The following is a 27,255-nucleotide window of genomic DNA, read 5'->3' as shown; positions in this document are numbered from 1 at the left end:
TCATTATAAATTCTTTCTTTTTCATTGTGAGCAATTGATATTTTTAGAAACAGCAGATTTAGACTAATTTGTCATTAGTTTATCACTTGAGCCAGAGGATAAAGATGGAAACCATAAGACAGTGTTTAATTTTTTTGTGCAAAATCTGTAGAATTTTGATTTTTATTTTACAAAGAGATTCCCTGAAGCAACTGCGAACTTTCTGAATCAGATTTTCTGTGTATGCTATGCTATGCTGTGTAATAAATAGGGCTACTATGCTGTTCCATTTAGGGTGATAATTCCAAAGCACATCAGGATTGAGAACCATTGCATCAGGTCACCAGTTTTTCTTAGGCACATAATTACAGCCTGCTAGGGTAATGAAGTGAAAAACCAGTGATTTAATATTTTTAGTATATAATGAATTAAGAAGGTAGAGGCAGAGCATAAAGTATAGCTTCATGTGAACAAAGAAATAATTCTTTTTAGAGTAACAGTGAGATCTCAGGTTGTAAGGTTTACGGGGTGATAGTGGAGAGTATGTGGCCAATAGGCTCAGTCCAGGGGGCTACGCTTCTTCATGTTTTTTTAAAATTATTTATTTATTTATTTATTTATGGCTGTGTTGGATCTTCGTTTCTGTGCAAGGGCTTTCTCTAGTTGCGGCGAGCGGGGGCCCCTCTTCATCGCGGTGCGCGGGCCTCTCACTGTAGTGGCCTCTCTTGTTGCGGAGCACAAGCTCCAGACGCGCAGGCTCAGTAGTTGTGGCTCACGGGGCTAGTTGATCCGCGGCATGTGGGATCTTCCCAGACCAGGGCTCGAACCCGTGTCCCCTGCATTGGCAGGCAGGTTCTCAACCACTGCCCCTCCAGGGAAGCCCCCTTCATGTTTTTAGAGCTGCTTTAATGGGTTAGGAATATGGCTGAAAATTATGTTAAGCATCTAAGTTCGGCTTTTATAAGTACAACAAATGTCTTAATTCAGACCCCAAGGACTTGGAATCCATAATAATGACCAAAATAGCTAATGTTTACCTTCAAACAATCCATAGAAAAAATTATTGTTCTCTAGTCCAGAGGTTTTTAAACCTAGCTGTACATCAGAATCATCTGGAGAACTTAAAAAACCACCAACAACTTAAACTTAAGAAGAATAGATTTTCTGGCTTTACCCCAGACCTTCTGAATCAGAATCTCTGGGATCAAGGCTTGAGAATTTGGTTTAAAACTTCCCAGGTCCAACCCCCCAAAAATGAAGCATTCTCAGAGTGGGGAGGGGGAGATCTCAGCATCTGTATTTTTCAAAGCTCCTCTAAGTAACTCTGATGCAAAACTTCTTTTTTTAAATTACGCTTCTTATTTTGAGATGATAATAGATTCACCTTGAGTTGTAAGAAATAATGAAGAGATCCCCTATGCCCTTTACACAGTTTCCTTCAATGGTAACATTTTGTAAGCCATAGTAAAATATCACAGCCATCATTATTGTTGTTGATACATTCAGATACAGAACATTTCTGTCACCACAAGGATTCCTCAAATTGCTCTTTTATAGCCATACCCACTTCCCTCCCACCTCTCTTTAACCCCTGGCAACCACTCATCTGTTCTCCATTTCTGTAATTTTGTCATTTCAAGAATGTGCAAAATTTTTAAAAGATAGTGTTCAGTTTTCTTTTTTTTAATATGATTTGCTTTTATTTATTTTTATTTATTTTTGGCTGCGTTGAGTCTTTATTTAAATTTAAATATTTATTTAAAGATTTAATTTAAATTTTTATTTAAATTTAAATAAATTTATTTATTTATTTAAATAATAAATATTATTTATTTATTTTTGGCTGCGTTGCTGTATGCGGGGGCTTTCTCTAATTGTGGCGAGCAAGGGCTACTCTTCATTGCGGTGCGCAGGCTTCTCATTGCGGTGGGGCTTGTCTTGTTGCAGAGCACAGGCTCTAGGTGCACAGGCTTCAGTAGTTGTGGCACGTGGGCTCAGTAGTTGTGGCCCGTAGGGCTCTAGAGCGCAGGCTCAGTAGTTGTGGTGCATGGGCTTTGTTGCTCCGCGGCATGTGGGATCTTCCCAGATCAGGGCTCGAACCCGTGTCCCCTGCATTGGCAGACAGATTTTTAACCACTGTGCCACCAGGGAAGCCCAGTGTTCAGCTTTCTAAAGAGGATAAATACATATGATATACATTAAGATATAATTAGTTAAGAGCAGTGTAACTAGTACAGTTGTTGAAGAAGAAAATATTACAGATGTGAATGAGTGCCTCTTGGAGCATAGCCTTAGAGCTTAAAATGCAGAGGAAGAAACAGATATTAAATAAAGGTAAGATTACAAATTATGATAGGCATTTTGAAGAAAAATACATAGTAATTAGAATGACATGGACATTATTTGTATATTGAAAAATCAGAGAATAATTTGGATTGAAGGTTCAGTGAACTCTGATAATTCTCCAAATGGGATATATTTAAGTAGACTCTTCCACCATATATTAATTATGACAAATTACTCCATTCACTAGTTTATGCTGGCCTATCTCTGCTGCTAATTAATTTAAAGTTATTTGATATTCGATCTTTTCTAGGGTTGGGCGGGGAAGATTTGTCTCTGTCTTCCTTTCTGTCCCCCAGCAGACGCATATCAAATGCTATTCAGTATTATAAAACGCATGGTTGTTTATTAAATAACTCTTTCCATTTGTGATTTGGAACATTCTCTGTTGATAGGATTCTTCACTAAGTGGCTGTAAGCACATGTGATAGTCTTATCTTTGTAAAAATGCATATTAAGAATGTTTTTATCGGTTTATATACAACCCTATAGATTTGGGATAAGTTTCGAATCTGTTTACCATAAAGTATACAACATCTGTCAAAAAAGATTACTGTGGTGGGATTTAATTTAGTATAGCTGAATAGTTTATCAGATATGGTGTGTGTCTGAAATTTAAAAGCTGTTCTAGAATAAGTCTTGGACCAGTTTTCAATTGTAGATAAAAGCAAAGTATGGAAGTAATATTTTGAATGTGTATGATAAACATTTTGGAGCATACATTAATATAATTTCCCTATGGGGGTTAGTTTTGGCTTTTCACAAAAGTATGTATTTGCCAACTGCTCTTGCATTTAAGTTATGAAGTCATTCTACTTTGCTTATTTTATTAAGTAACACTTTAGATCTTAATATTTTTCTTAAAGTTTTTATTACCATGTAGCAATTTGTATTCTTAATTATACTTCCTGATGTTAGAAATAAAAAGGTGTGTTTCCAGATGGAGATTAAATCATTTTAACAGCCATTATCACTGTATTTCTGTGTTAACTATAAAGTAATATACTGTCTTTTTTTTATCAGAAGTTTCTTTTTTAAAAAATTTATTTATTTTTATTTTGGGCTGCGTTGGGTCTTCATTGCTGAACATGGGCTTTTTTCTGGTTGCGGTGAGCAGGGGCTACTCTTCGTTGTGGTGCGCAGGCTTCTCATTGTGGTGGCTTCTCTTGTTGGGAGCACGGGCTCTAGGCTCGTGGGCTTCAGTAGTTGTGGTGCACGGTCTTAGTTGCTCCGCAGCATGTGGGATCTTCCCGGACCAGGGCTCAAACCCGTGTCTCCTGCATTGGCAGGCGTATTCTTAACCACTGCACCACCAGGGAAGCTCTATACTCTCATTTTTGACTAATGCGATGTTGCAAAATTCAGTGAGAATTTTCATTTGTCACACACAGAATTTAGCATTTTCTCAGTTTTCTCCTGGTTTCTTTCTATTTCCTCCTAATCTTACAGTTAAACACAGTTTACACTTAACACTTACTCTTTAATTAGTTGTCATAGCATACAGTTATAAAAGACTGCTGCTCTTTGGATATGCTAAATAGCCACAGTCTTCAGTGAAAAGCAGGCCAGAGTTTCCATAGTTTAATGCTAAAGTCAATACTATTTGAAATAAATTGTGCTTATCAAATAAAATTTGGAAAGCCAGGTTATTTAAACAGGTAATTCATATGCCTGTGAAATGCTGGACCCCAAATCCTTATTTGTTAAGATACTAATATTAGGGCAGGGGCTATGGGAGGGTTCAGAAAAGGGAGACTGTCTAAAAGATTAGTCATTGAAAACCTGATAGACAATCAGCCTAGAGTTGGTGAAAGCCTAATTGGTTCTCTAGATTTAGATTTATATATTTTATGTGCTTAAGTGGGACCACTGGTCTTAATTACTTCCCAGAAAGAAGAAAAGTATCTGGTTTTGTGCTAAGAGTCTTGAATATGTTTTATTAATGAAATTGAATAGAGAATGAAATACTTATTTTTTCTATGCCTTGAAATAGCACTTAGGATTCTATTTTTTTCCCCCCAAAGGAATGATTTATATTTTTATTTAGTCAAAGTTACTAAGCTTTTACTTTATGGTACTGGATTTTGTATTTTATTAAAAAGTTCTTTCTCATAATAGGTTTATATGCTATTTATATGTTTTTTTCTAGGACCTTAATGGCTTTATTTCTTCTACTTGAATCCATCAATGATTATTTGGGAATAGAGAATAGTTTCCCCCCACCCCCAATAGCTAGCCAACATGAGTTATTGAAAAACTATCCTTCCCCCGACCTATTTGAAATGCCACCCATATCACATTTTAAATTCTCTTTTATATATGGGACTTTTTCTGAACTTTTTAATCTTTTATAAATTGTGTGTTGATTTCTGAACTTAGCACCAAATACGTGCTAAGTTAACTTAGTACCTTTTTTCAAATAAGGTAGATCTGTAGTATGTTTTAGTATTCAGTATTTATTTTCCATGTAATTGATAATTGCCACTTTTCCCTCATTTGCTTCATTGTTCTTCCTAATGTCTTTTTCATTAATTCTACTTCAGGTTCTTTGCCAGTTTATAAATCTCTTCTGAAAATTGATTATTTTATTAATTTTATCTTCTTCAAAAAAATGTGAACTCGTTGCTCTTTCTGCCAGGTGCATATTTATCTCTCTTTGTCATTTGTTCTGGGGATTTCCTTAGCTTGTCTACTATGATAGTGCTCCAGTTTCGTGGACATTATGCCTTCCTTTTTCTTGGTTTATTATCATATTTGGTAATTATCATATTCTTCAGCGGCTTTATAGGGAAGGGTACTTTGGAGGTAAATTTTTTCACATCTAAAATTGTGTATTTGACTCTCATACTTGAGTAGTGGTATTGCTCAAGGCATGGTATTCTCATTTGAAAACTACTCCAGAATTTTGAAGATGTGATTCTCTTGCTTTCTAGCTTTTGTTGTAGAAGTCATTTTTATTCCACATCTTCTATACAGGTGTTTTGTTTTCCTGTCTAGAAATGTGGGGGGAAGAAGCTTTTTTATTTTGGTCCCCATTGCTCTGAAATTTTACAATGATATGCCTTAGTTTAGGTCTGTTTTAATTCTTTATGTAGGACCTTTTTAATTTGGAAGCTCATGCTCTCCAGTTCTGGGAAATTTTCTTGAATTATTTCTTTCTTCTTTATGTTCACTGTTTATTCTTTCTGGAACTTCTATTGTTCAGGTATTAGACCTGCTGGACCAGGCTTCCAATTTTCTTATCATTTCTCTATTTTCCATCACTTTGTCTTTGTGTTCTACACTCTGGGATATTTTCTCAACATCTTTCAAATCTTCTGTAGATTAAAAACAACAAATCTCTAATGTTATTCTTTAATTTCCAAGAGCCCTCTGTCACTCTTTTCTCTGAATATTTTTCCTTTATAGCATTCTGTTCTTATTTTATGAATGCAATAGTACAGTGGTTTTTAATTTTGCTAAGGATATTAATGATAGTTTTTGTTGTAGTTTTCTTTTTATAAATTGAGATATAATTAACATATAACAAAACATTACATTAGTTTCAGGTGTACAACATAATGATTTGATATTGTATATATTGTGAAATGATCACCATAATAACTGTAGTCAGCATTCATCGCCACACATAGTTGCAATTTTTTTTTTCTTGTGATGAGATTTACTCTAAACTATAGTCACCATGCTGTACATTATATCCCATGACTTATTTTGTAACTGTAAGTTTGTACCTTTTGACCCTTCACCCAGTCCCCGCCGCCCTCCGCAATCTCTTCTCTGTATCTACGAGCATTTTTTGTTTGTTTTAGATTCCACGTATAAATGAGATCATATGGTATTTGTCTTTTTCTATCTGACTTAATTCACTTGGCATAATGCCCTCAAGTTCTTTCATGTTGTCACAAATGGCAAGGTTTCATTCTTTTAATGGTTGAATAATATTCCTCTGTGTGTGTGTGTGTGTGTGTGTATGTATCACATTTTCTTCATTCATCCATTGATGGTCACTTAGGTTGCTTTTGTGTCTTGGCTGTTGTAAATAATACTGCAGTGAACATGAGTTTAGGTATATCTTCTCAAGTTAGTGTTTTCATTTCCTTCGGATAAACATAAGTGGAATTGCTGGATCATATGATAGTTCTATTTTTAATTGTTTGAGGAACTAACATACTGTCTTCCATAGCGGCTATACCAATTTACTTTACCACCAGCAGTGCACAAGTGTTCCCCTTTCTCCACATTCATGCTAACACTTATTTCTTATCTTTTTGGTAATAGCCATTCGAACAGGTGTGAGAGATCTCATTATAGTTTTGATTTGCATTTCTCTGATGATTAGTGATGCTGAGCACCTTTTCACGTTCCTTGGAAAAATATTCAGATCCTCTGCCCATTTTTAAATTAAATTACTTGTTGTTTTGATATTGAGTTATATGTGTTCCTTCTGTATTTTGAGTATTAACCCCTTAACTACATGGTTTGCAATATTTTGCAATATTTCTCCCATTTGGTAGGTTGCCTTTTCTTCTCATTGATGGTTTCCTTTACTGTGCAGGGGTTTTTTAGTTTGATGTTAATTTTTGCTTTTGTTGCCTTTGTTTTGGGGTTTGTTTTTGGTATCAGGTCCAAAAAATCATCACCAAGACTTATGTCAAGGAACTTACTACCTGTGTTTTTTTTTTTTTTTTATGGTTTCAGGTCTTTTTTTTTTTTTTTTTTTTGGTATGCGGGCCTCTCACTGTTGTGGCCTCTCCCGTTGCGGAGCACAGGCTCCAGACACGCAGGCTCAGCAGCCATGGCTCACAGGCCCAGCCACTCCGCAGCATGTGGGATCTTCCCAGACCGGGACACGAACCCGTGTCCCCTGCATCGGCAGGCGAACTCTCAACCACTGTGCCACCAGGGAAGCCCTGGTTTCAGGTCTTAATGTTCAAGTCTTTAATTCATTTTGAGTTAATTTTTGTACATGGTGTGAGATAGTGGTCCAGTTTCATTTGTTTGCATATAGCTGTCCAGTTTTCCCAACACCGTTTGTTGAAGAGACTGTTCTTTTCCCATCGTGTATTCTTGCCTCCTTTGTCATAAATAAATTAATGCTTGGGTTTGAGCTCTCTATTGTGTTCCATGGATCTTTGTGTCTGTTTTTATGCCAGTAGCATACTGTTTTGATTACTGTATCTTTGTGATATAGTTTGAAGTCAAGGCGTGTGATGCCTCCGGCTTTGTTCTTCTTTCTCAAGATTGCTTGGGCTACTTGGGGTCTTATGTATTACTGACTTAACATATTCAATATCATGTTGTTGTGTCACTTGAGGAGGAGAGCTCTTCAACTAAAAGATGGGAATAAGGAATTTACACAAAATATTTTAAATGTCTTTTTAATTTATCTTATTGAAGTATAGTTGATTTACAGTGTTGTGTTAATTTCTGCTGTATAGCAAAGTGATTCAGTTATATGTATATATATTCTTTTTTTATTTCTTTCCATTATGGTTTATTACAGGATATTGGATATAGTTCCCTGTGCTATACAGTAGGACCTTGTTGTTTATCCATTCTATATATAGTAGTTTGCATCTGCTAATCCCAAACTCCCAGTCCATCCCTCCCCCAGCCCTCCTCTACCTCAGCAACCACAAGTCTGTTCCCTGTCCTTGAGTCTGTTTCTGTTTTGTAGATAAGTTCATTTGTGTCATATTTTAGATTTCACATATAAGTGGTATCATGTGGTATTTGTCTTTCTCTGTCTGACTTCACTTAGTATGATATCTCCAGGTCCATCCATGTTGCTGCAAATGGCATTATTTCATTCTTTTTTATGGCTGAGTAGTATTCCTTTGTGTATATATACCACATCTTCTTTATCCATTCATCTGTCATTGGACATTTGGGTTGTTTCCATGTTTTGGCTATTGTGAATAGTATTGCTGCTGTGAACATAGGGGTGCATGTATCTTTTTGAATTATGGTTTTGTCTGGATATATACCCAGGAGTGGGATTGCTGGATCATATGGCAACTCTTTTTCGTTTTTTGAGGAACCTCCATACTGTTTTCTCTAGTGGCTGCACCAATTTACATTCCCACCAACAATGTAGGAGGGTTCCCTTTTCTCCACACCCTCTCCAGCATTTGTTATTTGTAGACTTTTTAGTGATGGCCATTCTGACTGATGTGAGGTGGGTACCTCATTCCAGTTTTGATTTGCATTTCTCTAATAATTAGCAATGTTGAGCATCTTTTCATAGGCCTATTGGCCATCTCTGTATGTCTTCTTTGGAGAAATGTCTGTTTAGGTCTTCTGCCCATTTTTTCGGACTAGGTTGTTTTGTTGTTGTTGTTGAGTTGTATGAGCTGTTTGTATATTTTGGAAATTAATCCCTTGTTGGTCGCATCATTTGCAAATACTTTCTCCCAGTCAGTAGGTTGTCCTTCTGTTTTGTTTATGGTTTCCTTTGCTGTGCAAAAGCTTACGTTTGATTAGATTCCATTTGGTTATTTTTTGTTTGTTTGTTTTTTGCTTTTATTTCTATTGCCTTGGGAGACTGACGTAAGAAAACAGTGGTATGATTTATGTCAGAGAATGTTTTGCCTATGTTATCTTCTGGGAGTTTTATGGTGTCATGTCTTAAATATAAGTCTTTAAGCCTAAAATATCTTCTTTAAGCTGCCTACTGACAGGGTTGAGATTTTTAGTGTAATCTAAATAATCTGGAAGTTATTTTTGAGTTTGAAACCTAGATTGAATTAGGTATTTTTCTCAGAAATTCTGCCTTTTGATACATTTTGTCTTTTAATTTATTGATAAACTAAATTATTTTAAAAACACAAAATTAACATGGTGTAGGATAGCTTAAGGCAAGTTTGTTTTTTTAAGCTTTAATAGGATATTAAATTTTTATTTTTAAACCTTTACTAATATTTTCATAAAATCAGTAGAATGTAAGAGAATTGTGGACTTTGAGGATTTCTATTATGTAATTACTTTTACTGTGTATATTTTCCTGTTACTTGAAAGAAACTGGATTATTGCCACGTTCTCTTACTTATTCTCAGAGTGACTGGTAGCCTAGATAACCTGAGATACCATCAATAATTTACTGATACTTCTCGGACCTTATTTCAAGTTTTTCTTTGACTTGATTTAAAAGTAAAGGATCAACAAGCACATTGCAAAACAGTAAATCCCCAAAGTGGGATTATGGGTCAGAGTATGCAGACATTTGTGGGTCTTGCTGCATGTTGCCAGATTGCTCTAACCATGATGGAATATGAGACTTAGAATATGTATGTAAAGAAAAAAGAGGGATGGAAAATTCTAGGTAGAGTTATACAGCATAGAATTTTCTTTCTTTTATCTTAAAATTTGACCTTAAATATTGCTTTACTTAAACCGTCCTCAAACTTCCAGACTGGAACTGGTTAAACCCTTTTGCACTCACATAGCTCCTTTCACTTTTTTATCCTTACACTAAAAATAGTTTATATATTTGGGGTATTAGGTGATTGTCCCCTATTTCCCAGTCTCCAGCTTTAAACTTTATGAAAGTGGGGAGCAGACTGTATGTTGTCACAAACATCTAACATAGTTCATATTTCGTTGAATGAATGATTTGGTTGGTGTGTGGTATTCATGAGGAAGAACAAGAGAAGGCTGGAAAGGTAGATTGTAGCTAAATTGTAGAGAACCATGAAAGAGAAACTTGGAAGTTTGAATTTTATTGTTTTGGTAGAAGGGCTCTATTAAAGATTTGAAAGGAATTTAGGAATAAACTGGTAGTTGGGTTTTAGGGCTAAGCTGACAACTATGTAAAATAGATTAAGGAGAGACTCGAGGTAGATTAATTAGAAAATTAGGAAATAGTAATGGAGCCCTAGGGTAGTGACTAGGGTAGGAATCAGACAATAAGTATTTATTTAATTGCCTCCTGTAGACTGTGCTAATTGCTGGATATATAGCAGTGAACAAAGAAGCTATGATGCATGCTCTTGGGGTACATATACAGTCTATCATGAAAGCAGATACTCAATAAAACAACTACAGCTCTATGAATGCTCTGAAAAAAATAGGGGGCCATGAAAGCATCAAACAGATCTGTCATGATTGGCAGAGGTGTCTTGGAAGGCTGATGAGGGTGCTGTTTTAGCTGATAGCCATGTAACACATAGCTTAGTGAAGAAAAAGGTGGATTAGCCTTTTAAGCAGAAGGCACAGCATGTGCAGAGGTCCTGAAGTGGTTAAAAACATGATATGTTTAATGAACAGAGAGGTTTAGTCTGGTTGGTGAAGAGGAGAGTCTTTCAAGATGAGAGTAGTTTGGTAGGGAACTTAGATTACAGGCAGTGGTTAAAGAGATAATTGATAGGACTTCTCAGTTTGTTATAGGCAGCAAGAAGAGGAATCTGATCAGTAACTTAGACTTGAGACTGAATGTTTCATTATAATTTTAATTATGTAAACAGCCTGCATAAACAGGTTCTATATTATAATTTTTAAAAATCTGTATAAAACCAGCTATACACAATTAGTAGCTACTAGGAATAACGTCTGTTTTGAAAAGCAGTATATAGAGATCTTGAAGATTGGAGTTTTAATATATTCAGTATAAATTATTTTCATTTGTGCTTTTCAGAGTAAAATGGTCTTGACCTCACTTTAAAGAGTTGTATTTTGGGGGAATGCAGGAGACATACAAAAGAGAAATTGTTACAAGAGTCGATAAAGTAATATCTTTTGGAAAATATGTTCTTTACCTTTAGAGTAGCAGCTTCAGATAAAAGTATTAGGCAGTTGCTTACTTTAGCAGCACAGAAGAGAATGAAATTTATTTATTTATTTATTTTTGGCTGCGTTGGGTCTTCCTTGCTGTGTGCGTGCTTTCTCTGGTTGCGGAGAGCAGGGGCTACTCTTCGTTGTGGTGCATGGGCTTCTCATCGCGTTGGCTTCTCTTGTTGCGGAGCACGGGCTCTAGGCACGCAGGCATCCGTAGTTGTGGCTCGCAGGCTCAGTAGTTGTGGCGCACAGGCTTCATTGCTCCACGGCATGTGGGAACTTACCGGACCAGGGCTTGAACCCTTGTCCCCTGCATTGGCAGGCAGATTCTTAACCACTGCGCCACCAGGGAAGCCCAGGAGAATGAAATTTACACATCTCTAAGTCAAGTACCTGCAGGAAACACAAGGAGTTTATTGGGAAGCCACAGGAAACACCAGCTGCAGGAATATTTCCTAGTCAAAAAAAAGCCTGGTTCTTTCAGTAAAATGACACACTTCCCTACTTCTAGTAGCTTACATAAAATAAGGTTTGGTTAGAGAGCAGTAACAAAGAGACTAAGATGAAACCTGATCATGAAATTGAAGTAGTAGTCATGGACTAATTGTTCTTTGTGTTTGCTGAGAATGTGTACTTACAGCAAAATTGACCATAAAAAGACAGACAACAGAATTTGGCATGTAAATCCAGGGAGTTTTATGGTTGAGTTGGCTCATACTCATCATGTTTTTAACATCAAGCATATTTTAGGGATAAATTTTAAATGATTGTCTTCATAGCTTTAGTTTGTAATTTAGTGTGTAATGATTTTATTGATAGCCTAACTTAATTTTTACATTTTGAATGAAATTCTTCTCTTTGACAATAAACATATAAAATAGGGATAGCACAGATTATATTATTCCCATAAAGGTATTTTTATTAACTTGATTGGTTACTTTTAGGTTGGGAGCTCCGGAATTACATAATTATATGATTGGCAATGTCTTGAATATTTATGTTATAAAATTGGGAATGCAATCAGATCAGGAATTTTAGTTTATAATATTCTAAGGAATTATTTTGTTACTGATATTCTAGGTTTTTTTTTTTTCATTAAACCAGTGATAACATTAAAAGGCCTAGCAAGTGTGCAATATCTTCAGTGAAGACAAGTAAAAGGGGACAGTTAATGTTTGTGTCTAACACCTGTGTATATGCATATATGTATACCATCCTTCCAAATACTGTACATGCATATGTAGATACTCTTTCATCAGGTGACTGACTGGCTTACCTACTAGCAAGGCTTGTGTTTGTGTTAGTCCTGATAAATTAAGCTCTGCAGTGGCCTCTTTTTCAACCTGACCATAAATTAGAAAATGCAGATTGGTTGATGACATCAAAGGCTTTAGATCAGGGTCTTGGTGTCTGTCATCTTTTTCCCTCCCCCTCTCCTTTCGGGTTTTCTGTGTATGTGTGTCTGTCTCTTTTCCCTTAAATTCAGTGGTCATTTAGGTTATATAGTGTTCTAGTTCTAGGGAGTGTCCTTAGAATTTATAACAAACATATGTAGCGGCCCTGAGTTTTAGTTACGTGTTACATTTTATTATTCTTACTACTGATGTTCCTTGTAATAGGATTTCTGTAATACAGAATATGGGGCCCTACCTTCAAGGATCTTACAGTCTGGTTGGTGAAATGAGATAGATTGTGAATGGTGCAAGATAATAGCACAAACATCAGTAGTGCACTTTTAAGACTCATAATATTTAAGAGAAGGTGACCCATAAGTACCTAAAAGTTTCTATTCAGAGCATAGGTCAAAGACTATGTATGTGAAACTAAGTTTTTAGACCCAGTTAATGTCATTTTTTTCTTTTTTCATTAGCATGTTGGCAGATAAACTGAACATGACTCCAGAAGAAGCTGAAAGGTGGATTGTAAATTTGATTAGAAATGCAAGACTGGATGCCAAGATTGATTCTAAATTAGTGAGTATTATGTTATCTGTGCAAAATACTAGATATCAGTTGCTGATTATTTGATACTTTGGGGAGAAGTTTTTATTAGGACGTTTATTCTATTAAGAATTTTTGTTTTAATGTATAATAATTTTCTGAAGGCAACAGCAACCTCCTATTTTGTGTTGTTGGATGAATATTGTCATCTCTGTGCATAAAAATATTTGCAACAGACATGTAGGTTGTGATGTCATCCTCATGACTTACCTGAGAAACTTGGTTGTTAACATTACAGGATCAGTTTCCCTCTGTCTCATTGTAGGGTCATGTGGTTATGGGTAACAATGCAGTCTCACCCTATCAGCAAGTGATTGAAAAGACCAAAAGCCTTTCATTTAGAAGCCAGATGTTGGCCATGAATATTGAGAAGAAACTTAATCAGAACAGTAGATCAGAGGTAAGAACCACACATCTTCTCTTCTGTCTGGGATTTAGCAATAATGTAATATAATTGTTATATGGACTTCATTTGAGAACAAATTAATTTTGGTTGTATCTGATTCTGTATTTTTGGGGCTATAAACATTTTATTTAAGAAATTACTAAATGGAAAAGGTTTCTCTTAGATGTATTATGTGTTAGTTAAGGCAGCAAAAAAAATTAAGTGTTCCTAGTTTTAACCATAATTGGGTTATTTTTCTTTTACCCTTCCTGTGCCTTCATTATCTCATTTCCTCAGTGTTTTTAACACATCATTTTGATACTGGCAGATGATAACTTACATGTGTTATCTCTCAAGTGTTTGAAATTCATTTTCCTTTTATTCAGTAAATCTAAAGAACTACTTCTGTAAAAATGTTGATCTTATATGTATTGATTTTATAAAATTTTATTTTATCTGAAAGTCATATTTAATTGTCAGAAAAATATATCCCCCTTTTTGGTAGAAATCCTGCATATTACATGCTAAAGGAATTTGTATGGCCTTGTAATTTTGGGATTCCAAACTACCTCTAAGGCTCTTTAGTTATTATGATTATGTATAACTGGAGGGTAGGACATTTTTAGGAAACTGTTGAGGCACATTCAAAGATCTCATTTGATTGAAGTTTTAGCATCAGATTTTGTCCTTAGCATAGTCCTTCAGTTGTAAAAGAGAAGGAAGAATTAGGAAATTATTGTCCTTGCCTTTTCCATCCAAGTCCAGAATAACTGAGCCTGAAAAATAACTTTTATGTAATGGTTGTTTCCGTATGCTTAAGGATCAATTTGTATTGATTTTGGTTATAATATTGGTGATATTGTCCTTGTCATACTTTATAATTGGTGAGAAACTGTATCAGATGGTATTTTGGTGTGTTTTGTTGTTGTTCTGAGACACCTCGCATTTAGTAATTGAAGAGGTTGTTAAAATCTTAGAGAATGGTTTGGGAGGACTATTGCTAAAAAACTTTGCTAGTATCACTTTTTTTTGAAACTGGCTTTTCAGAAAGTATTTCTTTTCACCCTGTTGATTTCTCTTTGTGTATTTTAGGCTCCTAACTGGGCAACTCAGGACTCTGGCTTCTACTGAAGAACTGTACAGAAAAAATGAAAAAACTATAAAAGAAAGGTGAAATAATAAAACCATTATACAAAGGTGAAACATTTTATAAACAATTAACATATTTAGCATAAGTTTTGGAGAATTTGAATAAAATTGACTATGTTTCATTTATGTCATTATATTTCCTTGTGTATGTAAGTGTGTGATTTTTTTTAAACTTTTTATTTTGGAATAATTATAGATTCACAGGAAGTTGCAGAAATAGTACAGAGAGGTCCTATGCAGCCTTAATCTAGTTTCTCCCAATTTTTTCCTCATGTGTTACTATAATACAGTATCAAAACCAGGGTATTGACATTGGTACAATGGTGTGAATAGCTCTGTACCATTTTATCACTTTTTTGGTAACCATCGCTGCAGTCAAGATACAGAGCTATCATCATCATGAAGATCTCCCTCATGCTACCCCTTTGGAGTCACACCTACTCCAACCAGCCCTAACCTCTGGCAACCACTCGTCTGTTCTGTGTCTCTATAATTTTGTCATGAGAATGTTACAGCAATGGAATTATACAATATGTGACTTTTTTGAGATTAGCTTTTTCTACTCATAATGCCCTTGAGATCTCTTTATCCAAGTTACCATATATATCAGTAGTTTGTGTTTTTTTTATTGCTAAGTTGTATTCCATGGCATTGATGTACCAGATTGTTTAACCATGTACCTATTTTAGGATATTTTGGTGGTTTCCAGTTTGGGGCTATTAACAAATAAGGCTGCTGTTTCTTAATTCCTTAAAGTGGCTCTTTAGTCACTCACTAGGCAGCTACAGAGACTTAAGTAGGAATATAAGTTGAATTTTATAAATACCTCCTTGAATATTTTGTGCATGTGCACACACGCACACACACAAACACAGAGTTAAATAGACACCTAAGATATTCAAGAAGTATATAAAGCCCTGGTTGGGTCTCCTTTACCTAGAAGTGGTTTGATGTTTCATTTTGATTGTTGAACTAAAACCCAGTCACAACAGAAGTTTCTGTTTCTGCTCTCAACAAATGGTACAAAGATAAAAGATACATGCATACTGTTCTTTTATTTGACACCTGGTCAGGCCATCCTCAACATACAGTTAAATTTGGAGAATACGGGCCAGATTTGGCCCTTGTGCTGTGGTTTGTGGTATTGGTTCTTCTAAACTGTAATCCAAAGGTGTTGAAGCTAGGAGGATTCCTGGTCAAGGTAAGCCAAATGCTAATTTTTGATTCATCTATAACCAGTGTTGTGAAAATGCCAAGTTTAGAGGATCACTTATAATACAAAATGATCAAGGTTCATAGAGAAGGTACCATAAAGTGGCATATCAGTAACTAGATAGAAGCAGACCCTCATTACCTCATGTGTAGGAGCTAATTCCATGGCTCAAAAGTACAGAGCTATAAGAAATGGAGCAGTAGTTATATAAAGTTGCATGTATTACTCAGGCTATGTTGAAATGGGAAGAATGTTTAAGATGCTTATGTTTCCATCCTCACCAGTGACCCAAGGGCAAAACATTCTTAAAGGCATCATTAATATTCACTTTTTATCTTAAGATAGCTCAACCAAGCCATGTTAATAGCAAAGATTTCTAGGTGATTATATCACTAGCAATTAAAAGCAAGTCTGACAGTTATTTAATACGTCTTAGTGGACCTGTAAAAACTGCAGGGAGGAAAGATAGTATGTGACTATTACATTTACTATGTGTCAGGCATTTTTACACCTACATATCTAAATAACCCTAAGGAAAAGAAAAGGAATCTAACATTTCAGTGCCTCACTTATGCCTGGAAACACTGAAATTTTTGTGCAAATATTTATATATTGTTGATGAGGAAATATACACAGATGGTTACTCAGGATCATACCTAGTAAATGTTAAAGCAAGGAATTGAAAACAGGCTTTTTCGGTTATGTCACACTGTCTCTCCTTACATCATTATTGCTTTATAAATCCTTCCAGACTAAGTTTACATAGGGTTATGGGATGTATGTTTAGTAGGTTGTAAATGAGAATCTTGATCCATAAAACCATTTAAGTCTCTTGGCACTATTATCTTCAAATGATAGCAATAGGGTGTTTAGTTTTGTTTTGTTTTTTAAGCCACTATAATCATCTGATGCTGTTGGCCTCACAAAAGAACCTATTGGAACATACAAAACTTTAATGAATATCTCTGATTTTTTTTTTCTATTTATGTAACACTCCTTCAAGATTATACATTATATGAATAGTTAATGTTCACATTTTCTACCACTTTTTGCCTTTCAAATATTGCTGCCCTTTGAAGAAAGATGATGCCACTATGGATTACCAGTATCAATCAGAAAAATAATCAAACTGTATATAACTAATGGCCATTTTTACACATTACCAAACTTTGTTCATTGTTGAAGTGCACATTTGAGGTTTGCATAAAAACAAATTACTTGGTTCTGGATTTAACCTTAAGTTTTGATAACAGGTAAACTGTCCCAGTAAGATGTTGAGCACAAATTACATACTGATTAATTTTTTTGTGCTCTTTATTTTTTTCCATTCAATAATAGACCCTTCTATGTGTCAGCAGTTTTTACAGGCACTGGGAACACGTCAGAGAACAAGAGTTCATGAAGCTTAAATAGTTGCTTGTGTATCTTTTTTTAAAGTTACTATATATTCACAAGCAGTGTGTTTATGCTTTTTAACATATGAAATATACAAAAGAATATATATAAATAGTATCTCCAGTTTAAAGAAAAATAAAATACCCATTTACCAGTATCTCCTACCTACTACTCAGCTTAAGAAATTGAATGGTTCTAGTAACTTTGAAGAGCTTGAGAGCCCCTCACTAATTGTATTTTCCTCTTTGCCCCTGAGAAGTAACCATTACCATGACCTTTGTGTTAATTTCTTTATATGTACATCCCTAGCAAAAATGCCTGGTTTTGCATGTTTTTGACATGTATTTAATTGAAATCATGCTTTGTATTCTGTGGCTTGCTTTGTAAATACTGAAACTTATCCATATTGATTTATTCATGTTGCTGTATTCAGCTGTAGTCTATTCTTTTTCACTGCTTTGTAATATTCCATTGTCTGAATATACCATAATTAATTCATTCAAGGATTGATGAACACAGGGTGTTTCCAGCTTCTTATCTGGAGTTTTTGGAACCAGCCTGACAGTCATGTGTCTGTTAACTGGAATGTTAAATCCATTCCTTTTATTATGATTACTAACATATATGGGTTTATTTCTACCATCTTATTATAAGCTTTTTATATGTTCCACTTTGTCTTTTTTCCACTCTATTTCTTGCCTTCTTATGGTTCCATTTTTCTTTGATCTTCTACTAGTTGGGTAGCTAAACATTCTATTTTTATAGTGGTCACCCTAGAAATTTTAACTTGTATTTTTTAACTTAATGTCTTAAAATTAATATCTTTGCCCCCTGCCAACAATATGAAGAAAGCTTCGACTGCAGTCATCTTTCTCTCAGCTTGTTATTTGTGTCCATAGTCTGTCCTTTTCATTGTAACCTCATAAATAAGTCATTATTTTGTACAATAGTACCCTTTTTCTTGTTCATTCTTTTTGTAATTACATTTTTTTTCCCTCAGGTTGCTTTTAGCATTTCCTTTTCATTGGTGTTCTACAGTTTTACAATGAGATGTCTAAGTGAATTTTCTTCTATTTATACTGAAAAGTTTTCACTGGCCCTCCTGAAGCTGAAAATGGCTTTTGTGTTGCATTAGTTCTGGAAAATTATCTCTTTGGGTATTTCCTTTTCTTGGGTCCTCAAGTTTTTGAGTTCTCACTCCAGAAGAACCTCCCTCCCTTTCATATTTTTTTACCTCTGTCATCTGTGCTGCATTGCTTTTTTGGGTAATTTCTTCAGATCTGTTTTCTAATTCATTAACAACCTCTTCAACTGTGTCTAATTTGCTGTTAAACATCCATTCAGTTTCTTATTTCAGTTATTTTCTGCATCTTTGGTAGTCTCTTATCGTACTTTCAATGCCCACTTGTATTCTTTATATTTATTTTATATTTTATGTTTTGAATCTATTTCTCTGCCACTACTCTTGCCCAAGCTAGCATCTGTCACTTAATGAACACAATAACTTCTGAGTTACTCTCCCTGTAACTATTCTTGACACCCCCCCAATCCCACCCATTTTCCATATTATAGAGTTCGAGTAATTTTTTCAAATTTAAATCTGATTGTTTTTCTTCACTGAAATTCTTCAGTGGCTCCCCATTGTTAGCCTGAAGACTGAATCCTTAACCTGGCTCTCATTATCTGGCATCTGCTTGCTGCACCAGCCTCATTCATTATATGCCAGCCTCAAGCCCTACTGACCTCAGTCCTTAAAGCAGTAGCTTCAAGCTATTTTGACTGCTGCAGAGTAAGGAAAACATTTTACATCATGACCCAATACTATAAAAATAAACATATTTGATGCAAAAGTTTTATAAAACAATACCCACCTTTTTGATACGTGATGATCTCTTTTTATTCTGTTCTGTTCTATTGGTTTCATAATCTACTGTTTGATATTAATTCACATTTGAAAAATACTTCTCTAAAGAACAACAGTCCTTCCCTATGCTTTAATGTTTGTAATGCTGTTCCCTCTACTTGGGAATAAATTTTCTCTGCTTCCACTTCCCACTTCCCAGAAGCACACATGTACTTTTTTTGTTGTTTTTTAATATCCATTCATTTATTGATTTGGCTGCATCAGGTCTTAGTTGCAGCGCGCAGGCTCTTCGTTACGGTGCGCAGGCTTCTCTCTAGTTGTGGCACGCAGGCTCAGTTGCCCCGCGGCATGTGGGATCTTAGTTCCCTGACCAGGGATTGAACCCGAGTCCCCTGCATTGGAAGGCGGATTCTTAACCATTGGACCACCAGGGAAGTCCCCGCACACGTGTACTTTTAGTTTATATTTTATTTTTCCTCCAGGACTCAACTGACATGAAAGAAAACTTGACATTTCCTTTCTCAAGGACGATTTTCCTTACCCGCAGACTAGGCTAGATTCTTCTGTCACAATCGCGGTCTCATTTGTATTATTTACCCCACTATAATTATATTTAATATTTTATAATTAATTGGTTCATTTCTGTCTTAGGCTGTCATTTTCATTTGTTTATGGATAATATGTGTCTTTTTCATTGCTGAATCCCTAATGCCTGGCTTATATTAGGCCCTTGATAAATTATTGAATGAATGAATGAGTCTTGTTCAGAATTGTACAGTGGAAAAAATGTGGACTTAGAGGGGGAAAGGTTGATAAATGTACCTGTTCAAAAACTTTTAAAGACTTCCACAGCCCTTCTTTCCATGAATTTAGAGTTGATGTCTGAGACACACAAACATAATACAATTTGGTAAGTACTATTGTATGTGGAAACACTTAGACTGATGAATTGTTGTTATAGGATACGTTTTTATTTTATGGTTAAGGTTAGTTGAAAAGTTGTTAAAATCAACATGATAACTGCAATTTAAGAAAAGTTTCCAAACTTGTCTTTCTCTGGGTCTTGGCTCTTTCTTGGTAATGGTAGAAGGAAAATAGAGGCAGATATTCTAATGATCTCAGATGTTTTCCTTCCTCTCTACTTCCCAGTAGTCAGGAAAACAGCTGAACAACATATAAAACTATTGACTTCTAAAATCACAGTATTCTGAACTCAGAATTCTGTTTGTCAGCCTACTGTTGATCCCCACATCTAACCACTGTTTTGTTTTCCATCTGGTAGATGTGTGAACAAAGGAAGAGGTACAGGTATCCTCAAAAATCCTGAAGCATCTTGAAGAGGTCACTTGGGAAGAAACCTTTTTGTTCTAGTATCACTGCTAACACTGGAGCAGTTGAAGCCCTAAATCAGATTTACCTCAGCAGTAGACGTCAGTAGTAAAATACTGAGTAGTAACAACCGTCAGTAAGAGAAGTAACCAAGGTCAGGTCCAAAATATCTGCTAGAGTGAAATGTTTAAAACTTCCAATGAGTCTTTTTTTTTTTTTTTTTTTTTTTTTTTTTTTGCCGTACGCGGGCCTCTCACTGTTGTGGCCTCTCCCGTTGCGGAGCACAGGCTCTGGACGCACAGGCTCAGCGGCCATGGTTCACGGGCCTAGCCTCTCTGCGGCATGTGGGATCTTCCCGGACCAGGGCACGAACCCGTATCCCCTGCATCGGCAGGCGGACTCTCAACCACTGCGCCACCAGGGAAGCCCCCAATGAGTCTTTACTTAGACTCTTAGAAAATGGCCTGCTGTTAAACTGTTTTAAGTGTTTTCCATGTATAATTTACTCCCATGCATTTTAATTCTCTCAGAGAACAAGCCATCCTCTGGAAAAGTGTTAACTTGCTGGAGAGGTAGCACAAACACTGTTAAGTTTTGTTAATTTTTCATCTCATGTATTTAATAAACTGTTGAATTATTAGAATCTGCAAGAAATAACATTAATCTAAGGCATCTCCTATTTTGGTTCTAAAACTGATTCTTGTGCTGACTTCCATTTAGTCTACTGAGATTGGGAGAACAATGCCAGACTGATTCATTTAGTTTTTAAGTATTGTGAGGACAATTGAGGAGAAGTTCACATTTTGAACTGGGAAACAGCATGGGTACTTAGGCACAATTCCAGGTAAATAAACGAAGTATTGCTTATGTGCATGTGTAAGTCTGATGGCTTAAACGTATACATCGAAGATTCCATGTGGATCTAGACAGCAGCTGTTTTGAGGACCCAGAGGTATGGCTTATGTGCACAATGGCATGGAAAAAGCAATTGGATCGCAGAAACACTTTCATTTAATCAGGACTTGAAATCTGGTGCTCTTCAGAGGGAATAAAATATAGTATTGGATTGCTTTTATTTGTGGACCTTTTTTTTTCTTGCCTTCTACATTGCCCTTTAAGCATAATAACCATAATTTCTTCATCTTTGTGCTCCCTAAACAGTAGGCATAATAGTAGATGCTTATTTACTCCACTACCTATCTGTTTATTCAGGTACACAGGTGATGTTTGGTAAATATTAAAGCAGCAGTCTAGCAGAGAGGGCATTGCTGTGATTCCCTCTGGTTTCCTCAACTTAGGGAGTATGCAGCTTTTCATTTTATTTTAAAGACAAATGGTTTGCATAGAGAGGAAGCACTGATTAGTTGTGTCTTTGTTCAGTTGGCTAATTAGGACAGAGCTGTTGGACCTTCTGTGCATAAGCCAGTTAGTGTTTCTCCACTCTTAGCCACAGATTTGCACCTTGAAACTTTGCCAGCTGTTTCCTAAGTGCATGCTATGAGATGCCAGGAGACCAGAAAACAGTGCACGTAGATCCGCTTAAAATCATCACAACTTTTAAAAACAAAGCAAACAAAGCATAAAGCATGAATCCCATAATGGCAAATCAGAAGCTTTATCTTTGTATATTGAAAGGTCAGTAAATCGGTGTTATATGTGCTGCTGTCATTGAGAGGGACAAAACTTAAGAAGCTATGACAGGTATTGGAACTTTTGTTATCATTCTTACTTAAAATTTTAAATTTCTGCTGGTGAGTTAGAATAACCAGGCCTAGAAAATACTGGGCAGACTGTGGATGGTTTCCTTGATTCAGAAATCATCCAGAGTTCTACATGATCAGTATGTTTTAATAGATGACATAATTAGAGAACATTCTTAGTTGTCTAGGCATAACTAGACACAGTTATGGGACTTTGGGCCTTGTTCTTTGAAGATTTGTAGGACTCAAATGCGGTTTCACTGAACAGTCAGTAATAATGCCTCATATTTGCTTCATTTTCACTTTTTGTTAACATTCATCTGTAATGATTTACATCGTCTCAAATGAGTCTCAAAACAGTCTTATAACTTGGACATTATTGTTCAGGTTTATCATTTGATCACCTGGCAGCCTTTTCTTATCTGACCATTAGTGACTTAAGGAACTCTGGGAAGAACAGTTGACTATATAGTTTAAAAAAAAAAAAGTCCCATACTGACAAAATTATTTCTCTTATAAGATGCTATATTACATTCTCTTATTAGAAAACAGAATGAAATTTAAGTTCATCATTCATCAAAGTTAAAAACAATACTAAAACAGTTTGCTCCCTTCTAGAGCATCTAAAGAAAAAATGAGAGAATTCCCTTTGGCATCTCTGGATATTTGAATAGACAACAAGGAAGAACTGTAGCTTTTTTTTTCCTTTTTCTTTTTCTTTTTTTCAGCTAAATTATCCTAAGAACACTCTGCTCCGACATAGGAATGCCAGTGGAATAGGAGATGGTAACACAAGATGCACCAGGAGACTCGAGGTTTTGTGTGTTTGAAACTTATATTCTACTATAATGACTAAATTGTAGAGAAGCAAAACTAATGTGTGTGTGTTTTTTTTTAATTTACCCAATGTTTTTTGGGTTTTGTCTTCTAGGAGCAGACAAACTTCTTTTGTTTTCTGTTTGCTTGTTTGTTTTTAAAAGTTCACTCTTAAATTTTATAAAACAATGTAAGACAAGGAAGATTAAAAAGTTGTCCTACATTAGAACAATATATTTGCTCAAAATAGAAATGCCAAAGACATATAAAGGTATAAAGTGGTATGCAGTGTTTTTTCACATAATTTATTTACATTGGTAAGACTTTTTTTGTCTTTCAACTTTTAATTTCACTATAAACAAAAGTGAAGTAAATACACTTCACTGAATTTATCAACTGAATACTAGATGGGGCCTCAGTATTTAAAAGAGCATAACTCTCTTTAATTCAAGAATAATTATGCTGGGTTCTTATGTATGACTGGACAAAAAAACATGCAGTTGTATGTTTTGGCATATGTTCTTCCAGATTTTTCAGTGATAGTCATGATAACCAACAAAGGAAATTTAGATTGGAAGGCCTTTTTCTGTACAAGATTCTAATAATCACCCTAAAAATAATTCCAGCACCTATTGGTTACTTTTACTTGAAGTCCTTCAGTATATATATATATATATATGACATAGAATCAATGACATTAAGTGGTGGAGAATAGGGATGTGGAATTAAGAAGAATTAACTTTTGGAACAGATACCTGTACAATACCATGCTCCTTTCCAGCTCCACTGTTGTTACCAGAAAAAAATTTGGGTAAGTAATAACGAAATTAGTAAAAATATAATGTTTTTATAGCAGACTTTTTTTTCTATCAAGCTTTTTCCCCCTATCATTCATGTTTAAAGCTTTCCCAAGCAAGCAGAATGAAAATTGTAAATCTTAGCTTTAACGTATATTATTACCATAAAGGAAAGGAATCTGTACACACATACACAAACACACACACACACGTAGAACAGCGATGTGGGTGTTGTGCAATCAACAAAACTTGTGCAATAATTAAAGAATTTTTAAACTGAAGATTAAATTGGAATGTTGTTATAAACATAAGGGAAATGGCCAACATTTTTCGTTGTATCAAAAGAAAACTCATTTCTAAAAATAAGCACCCTCTTTGTGATGACCCTTTAAAATAGTTTTAAGTGATTCCATTCACAGATGAGCTTTTGGGTCTGCAGCCCGTTGCTGTAAGTGGTTTGCTCTTTGATCCTGTAGCCTTTAATCAGGTGTGTATAGAGAAGAAGAAAGCACTGGCATGGCGATATCACCCTCCAGACACTGCATCTCTCTGAAAGTGAACATGCCATGACTAAAACAGCCTGCTGGGTCCTGAAAGGTTTCCTTTGGTGTATAAATTTAAGAAAACATTGCTAAGCTTTATTTTACCAAATTGAGGCAAACATGGACCTTTCTAAAATTACCAAATTTAAAAATCACCTTTACCAAAAAGAGAAAGAAAAGTGTTTTTATCTTCCATGTTTCATTTTAAGTTCCCAGAAATTAGAATTAAATAAAAGGATTGAGAATGTTACCTAGTCTTAACTCTTGACCTTCAGTGTTCAATTCCTTTGCAATGCAAAACTGATTTGGTGTAATCCTTTTTTTTTTTTTTTTACTTAGAGTGTCTTGGATAGTGCCGTCAGAAATGCAAAAACCAAGAAATTATTCTTTTTATTCCACTTCCCACCCCACTCAGTTCCACACTTCTTATCACTACTGATTCTGTTGTTTAGATACCAGACCTTCATCCTTTCTTCCAGGTCCTTTTTCTCTTCCTATGGAAACAGTTTTTTCCCTGATAGCTTAGTGACTTAAGAACTAGCTTTGAGTTCTTCTTTACCAGACATAAATTGTTATAACTTGGCCTTGGGCAAGTTACTTAACCTCTCTAAAGACTTTTTCCAATACATATTTCGTAGGGTTATGGGGTTAAATGAAGCAATTCATGCACAGCAATTAACACAGTGCCTGCCCTCAGTAGCTGTTAGCAAGCACTCACTATTTCCCTGTTTGCCCTTCCCCTCCTTGCTTGCCTCACCTGCTCTCCTCACCCTCCTTTATCCTTCTCCTTCCCTGCCCTTCGTCCTCTTCCTCCTCCAATTTGAGTGAATGCTTGGCACAGGGTAACTACTCAATGAAGTGGTAGTTTTCATTGTTATGAAACTACATTCTCCTCTCCAAGAATCAAGCCCTCATTATTTCTCTTCTGGAACACTGAATTTAGTTAATTGGTCCACATGCCCTATTTATGTCCTTCACAATAAAGTTCTGTATCCATTGATTTAAACTTCTAAAATTCAGTTTTTAAATAAAATCATGTGAAATAAATTCAGGACCATGAAATTATTGCAAAAACCACTGTTAATAACTTAACGCTTTTGCTTTCTGTTCATATCCTGTCTTCATGTAGATGCTCCATACAGTTGCTATCTTCATATAGACTTATTTTGAGGATTTTTAAATTACTCTGAGAACATGTATAAAGTTTTACTCAAAGACACTTTACCATGTGCCAGGCACTGTGATTTAAGTGCTTTACATACATTATCTTATTTAATTCTCAGTAACCCATGAGACGTTTAGTATTATTGCCATCCATTTTACAGGGAAGGAAATAAACACAGAGAGTCATTCTCAGGGTCATACAGCTACAAATGGTATAGAAGGATTTGAACCCAGATGCTCTGATTCCAGAGCCTATGCCCCTAAACACTAGTCTATACTGCCGCGCTGCTTCCAGAAATAATTAAATAATTTAATAAAGTGCATCCTTAGCCTAGTATTAAATTAAATAATTTAATAAAGTGCATCCTTAGCCTAGTATTTTCTAGTACTTGAGTTATAATGAAGAACACTTCCTGGAAATTAACTTTTAAAAGGAAAAAATTATTTTCTAATAAAACTGAAAGATAAATCTGAAAATAAACCTTATGTTGACTTTTCATATTTTTCATGGCTGGTCAATAAGGTTTTCTATTCACTAATTGTCTGAAAAAAGGGAATATGTCTGAAGGATGGCATCTGTTGAAGAGACAAAATCATGACCTATGGGAAATAGTTGAAGAATCTGGAGATATTTAGCCTTAGGAAGACCCAGGGAGGATGAAAACTTTTCAAATATTTGAAGAGCTTGCATGTGAAGGAAAGATTAGACATACTCTGTGTGGCCCAAGAGGATAGAATTAGAACCATTTGTTGGAAGCAATTAGATGAGAGCTTTCTAACAATTAGAGCTATTGCACCATTGAAAATCCCATTCTGAAATACAGTGATAAGACCTTTACCAATCACAGGTTATTTCTACTCATTTTCTAGCTCACACTTTCAGGAAAAGGAAAGGCAGCTCATTTTTTGCAAGAATCCTCAGAGACCTTAAAGTGTGCTCACTTGGCACATTAAAAAATTGGAATTTCATAAAACCAGAAACCTCCTAATCCCACAATCTAGGGACAATAATTTGGTATATTAATAGCATCTTTTTTGTGATTGTAAAATGAATATCGTAGAAAATTTAAATACAGAAAAGCATAAAGAAATACAAATATAGGAAAAAGAAGTAAAAACAATTCCATAATCTACATAATCACTTTTATTTTTCTTCTAGTCCTTTATTTTGCTATTTTTATGTTAAATTTAAATTATAATTTTTAATGAGAGTTATGCTTTACAAATTTTTGTAGACCATTCTTTTCACATAGCCTTATATTATAGACATTGCCTCATTTTTTTAATATTTCAAGTACGTAATTGGTAATGGAGATTCATGGCTCTATCTTATGAATGTACTGTGTTATATTTAACCAGTTTCCTATCACAAATAATTATGTAATGCAGTGGTTTGTTAGCATAGTGATGTTGCAATGAATATCTTTGTATATTATTAATTATCCAAATGCTAATTGTGCTCTTAAGTTAGATTTCTAGGAGAGGAATTAATTCCTCCAAGGTTCTTGATATTTCTGACCAAACTGACTTCTGAAAACCATGTATCACTTTACTTTCTCACTATCAGTAAGTTATATTAGACTTCTTAAAATAAACTTTTATTAAATTATAGTTGTAGATTATGCAGGAAATTTTAATTTTAATTTCTTTAAATAAAATTAATAATCCATATTGATTTCATATGACTAATGGCCAATTACAATTTTTCTTTAACATAATTCATATTTTCCCCCATTTTTCAGCTGTATTTTTTTTCATTTTAACATCTTTATTGGAGTATAATTGCTTTACAATGGTATGTTAGTTT

The 27,255-nt window shown here is 35.1% G+C and overlaps 1 protein-coding gene across 1 annotated transcript in view; it reads left to right on the top strand.

Moving 5' to 3' along the window:
* The window catches only part of EIF3E (eukaryotic translation initiation factor 3 subunit E), a 50,968-nt gene extending 36,204 nt beyond the window's left edge, over positions 1-14,764 (top strand). Inside the window, exons 11-13 of the mRNA XM_082858660.1 lie at positions 12,965-13,067; positions 13,360-13,494; positions 14,572-14,764. Coding sequence (XP_082714786.1) covers positions 12,965-13,067; positions 13,360-13,494; positions 14,572-14,610 — 277 coding nt within the window. The 3' untranslated portion in view covers positions 14,611-14,764. The remainder of the gene's footprint in view (positions 1-12,964; positions 13,068-13,359; positions 13,495-14,571) is intronic.
* The last annotated feature ends 12,491 nt before the right edge of the window (positions 14,765-27,255 follow it).

This window comes from Leucopleurus acutus (genome assembly GCF_964270905.1).
Source record: "Leucopleurus acutus genome assembly, chromosome: 17".
In the NCBI taxonomy this organism is placed as follows: Eukaryota; Metazoa; Chordata; class Mammalia; order Artiodactyla; family Delphinidae; genus Leucopleurus; species Leucopleurus acutus.
This window is presented reverse-complemented; position numbering and strand designations above follow the sequence as displayed.